Source organism: Montipora foliosa, chromosome 9 (assembly GCF_036669935.1).
Source record: "Montipora foliosa isolate CH-2021 chromosome 9, ASM3666993v2, whole genome shotgun sequence".
NCBI lineage: Eukaryota > Metazoa > Cnidaria > Anthozoa > Scleractinia > Acroporidae > Montipora > Montipora foliosa.
This window is the reverse complement of record NC_090877.1, coordinates 44,899,598-44,911,841: the sequence shown is the minus strand read 5'-3', so window position 1 is coordinate 44,911,841 and position 12,244 is coordinate 44,899,598. Positions and strand designations below refer to the sequence as shown.

General features: G+C 39.8%; 1 protein-coding gene across 1 annotated transcript; it reads left to right on the top strand.

Annotated features, from left to right (window-relative positions):
* Positions 1-2,750: 2,750 nt before the first annotated feature.
* Positions 2,751-9,805, top strand: LOC137969425 (E3 ubiquitin-protein ligase TRIM71-like). Its single transcript, XM_068815640.1, has 4 exons — positions 2,751-4,146; positions 6,576-6,832; positions 7,424-7,564; positions 8,192-9,805. Exons 1-4 carry the CDS (start codon positions 2,892-2,894, stop codon positions 8,762-8,764), a joined length of 2,226 nt encoding a protein of 741 aa, XP_068671741.1. The 5' UTR covers positions 2,751-2,891; the 3' UTR covers positions 8,765-9,805.
* The last annotated feature ends 2,439 nt before the right edge of the window (positions 9,806-12,244 follow it).

The following is a 12,244-nucleotide window of genomic DNA, read 5'->3' as shown; positions in this document are numbered from 1 at the left end:
TAATTTCGTCTCGTTAGAGTGAAGACTGGAGACTTCAAGATCTACGACGCAGTCGTCAACAAAAACGCCACAAAGCAACACTATCATTGGTTAACAGAGGAAACGTGCGGTACTCGTACAAATGTGAATCTTTCCTTCTATTTTTGTATAGGTAATGACATGATTTCAAGTGCAATTTGGAATAAATAAGCAAGGGTAAATTTATTTTTGAAGACGACCAAAATTGCACGAGCCCGTAGGGCGAGTGTAATTTGAAGGCTTTGAAAATTTACAAGTGCTTATTTATTCCAAATTGCGCGAGAAAAATCATGTGATTACTTATGAATAATGTACTTACGGTAAAGCAGAAGAAACGGGGAAGAAACTCACGCAATCAGGGAAAAATTGTGCCATAATTGGGCTATCCAGAGGGAGCGCTTTGATTTGAAAACAAAAGATTTAATTGGTTCTGACTAAACCCTATTATTTATTAGCCAATAATAATCCAGAATTTCGATGTGTAATTTGCACTGGTACACTTGAACTGCACTGCTCTCAGTCAATCAGAATCGAGAAATTTTTTCATGTATATTATTAACTCTGAAACCGCTCGTACCAATTTATTTTTAGGATACTTATTCCACATCGTACGATAAAACGATGAAAAAGATGCTCTTTCACCTTGAACACCACACGGCGACTGTTGAGTTCGGTTTGACAACGATTCTTTGTTTGTGGCTTGATCAATTTACATTATCAACTCCGTTGATAAATCCAAATTTTTGATTTTAAAATGGTTAGCTTTCTCTTGAAGTTTGGTAACCGACATTTTTCACAGTGTAAGCTTTAGGCTTCTTAGCGGGTCTTACTAATCCACGTTTACAGCGGCATTTGGAAGAAAAAATCACTGACTTTTAAAAAAATGACATCCTCGCAGCTATTGATGTGGTAGTCTAGTGGTTAAGCGAAGGAGTTCCAGGTTTGAGTCCTGCGAGTCCAGACAAGTATGTTCATTTCCCATGATCCCAATCAAGCTTTCAGTGTCCAAAATGAACGATGATGCTTCACTTGGAGCAAATAGCCAGCCCACTTCCGATATATTAAAATTCAGTCCTAAACAAAACGCATCGTCTCGAGGCGTCGAAATGATGCCTTTCGCTTATAGGACTGAGGCTATATTGACAATTAAGAGTAATCCTTCGATTGAGGGAGAGACTTGGCCATGGTTGCGAGGAAACAATCATTCTCGTCCCCAGAATCCTCCGTTTCTTTTGGTCACATGGTCGGCGATCACCTTTTTGCTGACCACGTGATCAAATGAAACGGGGTGAGAATGGGAAACAATACTATCTTGGAGACGCTCTTGCGCAGTTACAACTACGTTCCCAGGGTCCTCTCTCTGACGGCTATCAACCAACTATCGGGAACCTGGAAACGGGTCTAAACAACAACAACAACAACAAAAAGTTTATTTGCACCACACCAGGAGCCAATAGGGATACACGGAATAAGTAATAGCTTTAAGAAAGGTACAATGCTCCCCAGAAAATAACTAAGAAGCTAATCTACAATCGTGGACAGAATAAAATGGAACAGAAATGCGCCCTCTCCCCCAAATCAAGGATGGAGGTGCGTGAAGGCCAAAACGCGCCACTTTCCCATCACTGATTTTGGGGGGAGGGGTGGTCTCAATGTTCCATTAATTTGTCCAAGATTGCAATCTTGGACAGAATAAAATGGAACAGAAATGCCCCCTCTCCTCCAAATCAAGGATGAAGGTGCGTGAAGGCCAAAACGCGCCATTTTCCCATCACTGATTTTGGGGCGAGGGGTCGTCTCAATGTTCCATTTAATTTGTCCAAGATTGTAGCTAGGAGGCAGGATAAATTATTTTACGTCTAAAGGTAAAAAGTCGATTCCGGGAGGCACAAATATAATGATAAAAGATAGGCAAACAAAGAGAACGACAACAGAAAAAAAAAAGAAAAAGAAATTTAAAAAGATGTCACTTCAGATGGACTGGAGTAAAGAGGAAGTATAAGCAAGATAATTAATATGACGTAATAAGAGACTATTTAAGGGAACCGCTTAAATTTGTGAAAGAGAAGAATTTTTCAAGACGCCTCAATATTATTCCAAAGAACAGCCCCCTTGAAACGAACGTTAAACTTCCCATGATTAGATGTGGCTGATATCTGTAAGTTGCACCTGTCTGTAAATGACAGTCAAAACAGACCAACAAAAAAACCTGCTTTTTGTTGATCCACGAGATAGAAGCTAATTTCCATTTCTTTGTACTTATTTTGAGCACACTTCTTCCTTTCGACCTTAAATGATTAACATAAGATTCAATCACTCCATTTATCATACAATTTTCCTTCGCGATGCAAGACTTGAAAACGGGTGCGTAATTTGATTTCAATTACGGCAAAAATGTCCTCTGTGTTAATAATTACAACTTTACAATCAAGATAGAAAAAAATGGAAATGTCATCATGTTTTCGTCTGGTATTACATATTAAATTTCCGACGTACAAATGAAAAAATACGAATAAAGTTAGAATTGCTTATAGGTTTTTAAATGAGCTATTATTATTTAATTCTCGCAAGAGTTCAGTTGAGGCTGAAGTCGTATTTGAAGCTATAATTGTCTCGGACATCGACAAAAGCTTCATGGCTTATTAATATTCCGGCTCAACTTAACATTTCAATTTGCATAGCATATTTAACAAGTGGCAGCATATGGTTGCTATCACGTTGCCAAGCTAACATCGGTCGCAATATAAATTCAGTGTAAGCCTATAAAACTTACTTTTAAACTTTACCCTTTAAACGTCGGGCGGTTTTTTCAAGTCGATCGAGCGAAATTTGGCTGTTAGCCGAGAGACTTTATTTTCCTGAAAGTGAACAAAATGACATCGTCGATAATTGCCGGAGTAAACGTCGAAGACATATCAAGACATTTGAATTGTGGTATCTGTAGAAGACTGATTCGAAGTCCGAAACTCCTGCCATGCCTTCATTCATTTTGTCAAGTGTGCATCGAAAGCCTCGCCAAGGAACTCGATCAAAACGAAAATCTAGTTTGTCCGGTCTGCAAAACGGATGCTAAGATTTCACGGGACGAAGTAAGATCTTTGCCTATAAATTTCTTCTTGGATAATATGTTAGATATTGCTCTCATTAATTCGAGCGACCAAGAACCAGTGCCTTGTTCGAGCTGCGACGCCGGTTACCCTGCCACTTCTAGATGCGTTGATTGCGGGGAATTTCTTTGCGAAAGATGCTATGGAGTTCATAAAAGGATACGACAAACCAAAGACCACAGGATCTTGACAATATCCGAACTTCTTGAGAGCAACACGGGAGAGGATCTTCACAGGCCAGCGTTTTGTGCGATTCATAGAAGCGAGCAATTAAAGTACTATTGCGAAACGTGCAACGAGGCAGTTTGCAGAGACTGCGTTTTGATTGAACATCGCCAACACAAGTACAATTACATCAAAGATTGCAAAAAGATACAAAAACAAAAAACTGCCTTGGAAAACCTTTACGAGCAATGCGCGGGTAATTTAACCACCCTCGAGAAGTCGATGCGAGACATACAAGGGATTTCAGATACGCTTCACGGAAGGCTGGTATCTGTAAAGGCGGAAATTCGCGAAACCGCCCTCCAGCAGATAAAAGTTATAAAGGAGAGGGAAAGAGAGCTTTTGATTAAAGTAGAGAAGATACACAACGCAAAATCTACGATCTTACGACGACAAAAGAAGCAACTAGAAGAAGATTTCACGAGATTCCGAGCGGGTTGCGACTTTTCCGAGCAGGTTTTGCGATACGCTAACGAGGTGGAATTGTTGTCACTAAGAGGACACGTTACACAAAGATTAACAGAATTAAATGAAACAGAGCTTGATTGCAAACCACAAGAAAACTCTGAAATCAAGTATGAAGTGAATAACAAGGAAGCTGAAAACGCCGTGTCCCACAGTTTAGGCATTTTAAAAAGTAGCGGCCCACATGTACTGTTAGAAGATACCGCGTTGCCTTTAATTACGAACGGAAGTGAAAACGGAGCATCAGAAATCGGGCTGAAAGATTCGCCTATATCTGTGGAACTACGAGATACCACAGGAGCTTTACTGGCCCCGGAGACAATTCATCAGGGTGAGTACAAAATAGTAGCTGTTTTGATGGTGATATTAATTGTTGTCCCGGTTAATTGTTCCTGTTTTTGACCACTGTGTCTTCCTCCATACAACGTATAGGGTCTTTTTGAGAGGGAACACAAAAAAAAAAAAAAATTAGAAAAGGAATGCAACAGGCAGCAGAAATATAAAGTGCATAAAATTAATTGAAAAGAACCGAGGCTAAGTAGTACCAGCTTTTCCCTTATGATATTCTTTGTTTTCACCGTTACTACGCTCAGATAACCATTTTTATCCGACGTAAATCTATTCAGCTAAATCAACAAAATTATTGTTCACAATCGCTATCTTTGCGGAAACTGAGTCTTACGTTTTTTCCAATACGAATGATTTACTTACAACGCTCAATTTCGATCGGCTGCTTAATGATGCCTATGTAATTCCGCGATGTTCACTTAAATAAGAATCATTGGCTTTATCGCTTATTTTTCTGTATATTTATCATACTTTTTGCTGACGTACCAGCACTCAAGATTAAAAATCGACATTCTAAATAATTCAATCTATCTTAATTAAGATGCATTTTGAGTGAGATAAATTGATACACTGGCCACCTGCAGAAAGCTCTGTCTACGTCTTGCTTGCATCGCGCGGTCATTGTTGTCCATCAAAGCTCTTGATTCCTTTGTTATATTAAAAATGATATTATTAAAAGCAGGTAACCAATAATTATAATAATCTTTGTCTTCCTTGAACAGACTTTTTTTCATAAAGTATTTCCACAGTTGTTCAAGTGGACTTAATATAACTTGGGTCAGGTAATCGACATGAAAAATGATGGATAGAAAGAGACGTATTTTCGAGGATGTTTCCCGCGATAGTGCTCGTTTTCAGGACGTCTAACCTACAACTTTCCAGTTTCTCTTCCACTGAACACTCGTAGACTTGATGGAACTATGCGATTGAACTGGATTCCTTTGACAATTGTCTAGTTGAACTTCTAGGTTAGAACAAGAGCCATAATCCCATTATGGCTCTTGGTTAGATACAGTCTAAATAGTGCATTCTCACCATCATCGTCAAGAAGATGATTATTTTTTGCGCGCAGTAAATAATTAAAGAGCCGCACTCTTTCGATGGTGAGTAGGGGATCTTCGGAAAAAACCGAGGGCTCCTTTGCAGGAACCGAACCTCAGGACAGTGGGCTTGTTGTAAAATACGCAACGCAATATGTGCAAAACGGTTTATTTTATCAGCGGTTAACTTGCAAAAGGTCAAACAGCGCATGCTCCCCGTTCCCACTAGGTTTCTCCTGTAAACACCTGCTTTTGTGGTAAGTGCTTCCAACATCAATCGCCTTTCATCTTTGACCATCCTCTGTTATATGCCGCTGAGCATTGACACAAATCTTTTCATGATGGTTTACATTTGAGGTCGACATTTTCTTAAGTATATCGACTATATCCCAGAGCAAAATTTTACATAGTTGTTGCGTTCAGTGTTTTTGCATTTTTTACCATTTTAACTCGATGGAGTTGTTCGTGTTGAAGTATTGATGTACCAGAAGACAGCAACCACGGGTTTTTTTTTTTTCATTTTACAATAATTAAAGTTCACAAAATAGCGTAACTTTTTTCTAAGACAAAAATGAATTACTGCCTTTAATTTTCCTACATTCGTGTTGAAATCAATGTAACGAACTGTCAGTTCAAATCGTCCGGTTTTACTCTCGAGCAACATAAATAAACAATTCAGAAAACTTCAGCTTGGCTAATAGATTTGAGAATTTGTCACCGTTAGATCTCCGGGAATTTATAGGAATCCTTTTGGCAGGAGGAAGTCATCATCTTCCCCACCCCAGGCAGACGACTTACTACTTTAAATACCGATTCTTTATACATGTGACAGAACAAATCCTTCGAGTTAAAATGGCAAGAGATGTAGGATAACAAGACGCATCATAAATGTTAAATTTTGCTCTAGGCTATACTTATGAAAATGTTGACCCAAATGTAAACAATCACGGGAAGATTTGAGGAAGTCAAAAGAACGAAACAAGATGACTATTTCCAGCCAAATCTTTTGGTAGGCACATGCAGTGGGATCTCAACCTGCATGAAAATCCAGCCGGCGCCCTGCAAAGTGTAGCCAAGATAGGCTCCCTCATACTCCCTTGGTATCCGGCAACATCGTTTCACGGTTAAGTTTCTCTCTTTTATAGACTGGATTGGAAATTTTGAGGAAGTTGAATACTCCTTTTTAAGTTATATTTTACAACGAATAAGCTTTTGTGTTCGTAAATGGCTTTGATCACAAGTGGCCTTCGTTTAGACCGAAGGATTGCAGCACTTTTGTCTGTTGTCGACCAAAGCGGTATAGCAGTAAGAAAATATATTAATAAATAAGCTTTGATCTAACACAAGCATTTGTGGAATTTTCCTCTCCTAGCTGACGGCCAGTCCTTCACAGCTTATCACCCATACTTCAATGGTATCTTCTCGCTTACTTGTTTCGTTCGTGGGCAGATGGTAGAAGGATTTCCGCTGGACGTCAACATCGCAGACATTGCGCCTCGAGTGCGAAGCGCAAGGAGAGCCATTGAGGGCAGTGGGTCCAAGTTTGGCAAACTAGGGGATCCCCACGGTGTGGCAGTGGATCAAGATGGGAAAGTTATCGTTAGCGACTCGCGCAACCACCGTCTGCAGGTATTTAAATCATGTTTAGTTCATGCGTCAAAAATAGTGATCTCGTTGTTCAGTTATAATGAGGAGCTTTGTTAACAACGAAGGCAAAGCCGACCAACGGAAACATCGGCAGAAATAAACACCCAATGACAATTTTAACAATATTACATCTTGTACAGTGTTGGAGAAATGACCTACAGCCCTTGAAGTAAACATATAGAATGAAATATTGACTTCTTCATACTGACGTTGTCGTCAAAACCACATTCTTGAATAAATTAATTTCATGCTTTGTTTTGTAGAGGACGATTGTGAAAAGAATTAAAGTGTACGCTGCCCTAACAGCAGGTTTAAACCTTTGTTTCGAGGAGTTCCCAGTACGACTCAAATAAAACTCCTACCACTTTTCCGACCGAGAAAAAAAACGGTAAAAAAAAAAAGCGAGACCAAGACTAAGGCGCCGGCACACCCTAATTTTCTATTTCTGGAGTCATTTAACCAGCAGTCAGGTTGACTTCGATCTCTTTCGTCTATCCGCTCCAATATTACGATAAATTCAGAAGTACATGTAAGTTTGCACGTTTCACACATGTCGGTTTTTCCGGGTTATAGGTGTTCGATACGGATGGAAATTTTCTCTTCCGGTTTGGCTCACCCGGAAGCGGCGATGGTCATTTCCAGTCTCCAAGTGGAGTAGCAGTGACCAAAACCGGGGACATTGTCGTTGCAGATACAATGAACAATAGAATTCAGGTTTGTATTTGCGTAAGATTAGATCTAGATTAGATCAGAGGTTTGGATTCTGACGCCCATTGCTTGAGAACCGAGGGCTTGGTTGAGAGACCATGATATCACTTAGCCTCTCTTTTCTCGGAGCAAGCGAGAAAGATCGGGCCGGAATCTCTTCCCACAGTTAAGAGAGAGCCTGTTCGTAGGCTAAATATCACTCAATTTGTAATAATATGTTCTAGTGCAAAAGAAAACTCACCCTGATACAAAAGAGAAAAGAGAAGGACAGACTTTTATTTACTAGCTGAAATACGGCAATCTAATTCAGTACAGCCTTATGACATGCGGAGTGAATGCATGATACACGACGCACAATACAACGTGAGACTTCAGACTAGGGTTGCTAGCTTACTGAAGTTTTCATCCGTGAAGCCGGTGCGCGCATAAGATGAAGTTACGGAGAGTAGCAAGGGAAAAAAAACGAGCTGGGAGCTGAAAGAGAAGTCCGGAGGAAAGCCGAATACAAAGGCGAAAGCTTTTGATCCCTGGCACACTCGACTTGCAATGACCAGTACCAGATATTTAAATCCATTCTCACATTTTAATATGACAAATTCTAATCCGCCTTGCGCTTGATTCACTTTTCTGCAGATATTCACAAAAGAAGGCAAGTTCATCAAGAAAATCGACAAGGGAGCTATGCAAAGTGAGCGCCTTCATCAACCTTATGCCGTGGCTGTTGACAACGATGGGCATCTGATCGTCGTTGACCGTGGGAATGCGCGTGTTTTAGTCCTCAACCAGGAAAACCAGATAATCCTATCATTGGGTTCCCTTGGTGATGGCAAGGGCCAGTTCAACTGTCCGACAGGCATTGCAGTTAATAGTAGAGGTCACATGATAATTACGGATTTCGGAAACGACCGGGTGCAGGTTTTCAGCTCAACGGGTCAGTTTCTATTCCAGTTTGGAAGAAGTGGAAGAGGCGACGGAGAGTTCAACTGGCCAACAGGAGTTGCTACGGACGCCGACGATCGCATCATCGTGAGCGACTCGTACAATCATCGGATTCAAGTCTTCAACGAAGACGGGTCATTTGTCACTCGTTTCGGAACCGAAGGAAATAATAGAGGACAATTCAAAAGACCGGAAGGCTTGGCTGTGACTTCGCAGGGAAATATTATTGTTGCGGACTGGGGCAATGACAGGATTCAAGTGTTTTAAATCCGTACTTGTTAAGCAAGACCTTATTCGTTTCTGCGCTGTTCAGGAAGAGAATAAAAATATAGTCTCTATCCATTAGGCCGGGAAACTTGATTAGCTCTATCTAAGCGGGGTTTATAAGGCTAAAACTAACTACTTCCTACATAGTTGAAATCCTTAATTGGTGTCAGCCCGCGGATGAATCTTCTCGGCAAAATGTCGAAAAGAACTCTACACAGAGAAGTAAAGAGCGCTTGCTTTGGGAAAAGGATGATAAATTGAGTTAAATGTTAAGATGCTGTTAAGATTTCTAAGCTTCCTTAGCTTGCTTACGTGCTTGCTGTCCAAAGTAAATGCCATTCTGAAACACATACAAACAAGTACTCTCTGATTTTATCTCCTAGAACCATTAAACTGAACTTGCTCAGTGTGGATGTGAAACACACAAATTTACCTCTAGAGACAAGGGAAAAGGAACGCGGATGTAATATAAACGAAAGTTTATCAGTTCAAGGGAAAGAATAATCACTATTTATAACTACCGAAAGCTTGAATTAGTAACAAATTAAGTGTGGCTGAAAGCCTTGTTTGCTCGTATGTTTTGTTGCGATAGTAATCTTTAAATAAGAAGGACGAAAAGAGCATGTGATCATTTAAGTATTCTCTTTCAATATTGGTACACGAGTTACTTTGGATGTAAGAAACGTGCAAAGGCGAAGAAAGTTCATTCTCGTCCCCAGACCCCTCAGTTTGTTCCTTCAAATGTTACAGAAAAATAATTTTATAGGAAACAGAAAACAAAATAATTAAAATGCTGGTTTTGGTATAAGTATTTAAATGTAGGTTGTTCTGGATTTCCTTAGTGACGTCTTGTCACAACAGCGTTTTTTTTTTCTTTATTTAACGATGTTAAAGCTGCGAGCTGCTCAGCCGAGCTGGCGATCAGCTGCTGCCATCTATTGATCAAACGATTAAAAATAAATCACATGAACCATTTTCAGTTTCATTAGTCTTCCATGTAATATTGCTAAAATTAAACGTAGAAAACAAGCGCAAACACTATGTTTGGTTTCGTTATATTATTTATCAACAGTATTATTATTTTATTAATAATATTATCAGCATTTTTTTAAACGTTTTCCGTTTTCCGGGATACACTCCGCATGGGTCCAGCTCTTGTTTTGCTTCTACCCCCTAGACTCTGCTTTAAGTCATTGTTCGTTTTTTTTCCTTCAACAAACTTAATCCACAACACATTATTAATAATTATTCCTTCAACAAAGCTAATGCAAAACACATTATTAATAATTATTCCTTCAACAAAGTTAATGCAATGAAAAAACGTAACATAATAAAATAACATAGAGGTCGAAGATACGTCAAGATTCCTAGTGATTATTAGTGCTTGCCAGCGCGATGAAAGCGTATCTCTAAAATACTTGTCATATTTTTCCATTTACACTGACGGCAAGGAAAACTTGTCAAGGAAAACTTGCGAGTGTAAATGAGGCTTTATTTCGCGTACGCTTGCAACCCTCAAGGGGAATGAAAAATAATTTTACAAAACGGCGAGCTCTTTAATTAATTTTTCTTAGTTTTTTTTCTTAGTCCGTGTCCGCCGAGTGTTTATTAATAAACAACCAGTAAACGAAAAGCAACGTGACGCATTCACTCTAACACCAACTCGGCGGTCTGGTCTGTATATCTGATATTCTCAGCCAACGGCACAATGTTTTGAGGAACTGGCGCTTGTTCTAGACACACACCTCGGCAGTTACGGACATCGTTTGTCAGATGTCAAACGATTATGCTGTGCTGATGAGGCCTAACATGGCCGAAACAGCTGTCCATGGCTGCCACTACCCAGGCGACATCATCGTGCGCATGTGTCAGGAACTGGCCAGATTGCGGGCTTGGTGTCACAGTGTCACGTTTCTTTTATTGGTGAATACATTGAAACTTCATAAAATCTCAGTGAACAGTGGAATGGAATGATCAATCTTTCCTTACTTTTGTTATTTATTAAAGTTAATTGTTGCATCGAAATCGCTCTAGACGAGCATTTAGTTATAACTAAAATCGTCGAGGAACTTTAGATTGGAATACGAGAACGGCTTTTCCTGGACGTTCGGCTCACGCGCACTTGTCAAAATTCTAATGCGTATCAGTGCTCAGGAATAAAAGCTCGTCATTGAGCATGCGCTCCAATATGAATGTCTCTTGAGATAGACGAGGGAGGGAGAGAGGGGTCAAATTTTTTTCCCATTATTTGTAGCTCCAAGAATTTTTTCCATTACACCTTTTTTCCACACCGCTTACTTGTACGCGATTTTCCCCCTACCGTTTTTTGTCCAAAAGCTTTTGGCACTTGCCTAACCCGACCCCTTCTCAAAAATTCAATGGCCCGTGCCGTTCTATAGAGGCCAATTTTAAGACGCTGTAACCTCTGGTGACGTTCAGATACCTGTATTACTTCTTTTGACGTAATTGTGCTGAAGCTATAAAGAAACCCCAAAATATCCCCGAGTGTAAAATGAAATGAAACAGAACTGCACTGCTTCCGCGTTTGACTAAGAATCGTTGTAGCACTTACAAGCACAGTCAGTGCTTAAGATCGGTAAAAAAAATTCCTAATGCTATTAATAAATCGTAGGGGAATAAAGCTTGAAGCCAACCAGATAAAAGGTGTGTGCTTGCTCAAGTATTTCCGTGTGATGTTATGGTCTTAAAAACTCTGTCTATGATATACATGCAAGAGAACGAAGAGGAGTGGAATTGAAACTGATTCGCCGTTATGTACAAAGGAACAAAAGTCCTGAAATCACCGAATATCACAACACCTTCAAGTACTTCAAGTACTTTTGATCCAATAGGTTAGTTTAAAGTGATTTTTCAAGGGATTTTTTGCAGGTTGGGCCAAGCTTTAACATATCCGGAGCGCATCCGTACACAATCATTGAATATGATGGTTTTTACGAAATGCGGAACAGATGATAAGTGTGGTTTGAAATCAGAATCAACTTTGGCAGCCGTTTGGCCAATAGCTAAAAGCGCGCGTAATTTACAGATCCGTGAAGAGAGAACGACGATAACGCGCTCGCTACGAGAGCGTTATTCGCTTTATTGTAATCATTTCATGGTTCGTTTCGTAACTTATTCGAGTAGTAAGCTTCGCAGTAATTATCTAGGAATTAAGGTGATACGAACCAGAACGGCATAGAATTTTAGAGCCTGGGAAAAGTTTTAAAATCTATATTTTAATGCTCTGGTCCTCCACATATCCTCACATCAACATCGTCCATATCAGTTTTATTCCTGACTGAATGTTGATACACAATTTCCGAACGACTTGGACTAATCGCGAGATTATCGCAACTAGACAGCGTTTAGACGTTTAGAATGTTTAGACAGCGTTATCGTAGCCGTTGTCGTCGTCTGAACTAGGACGTCGACGGAAACGTCACAGGCCTCAAAGTATAACTTTGCACTATCGTAAATCTT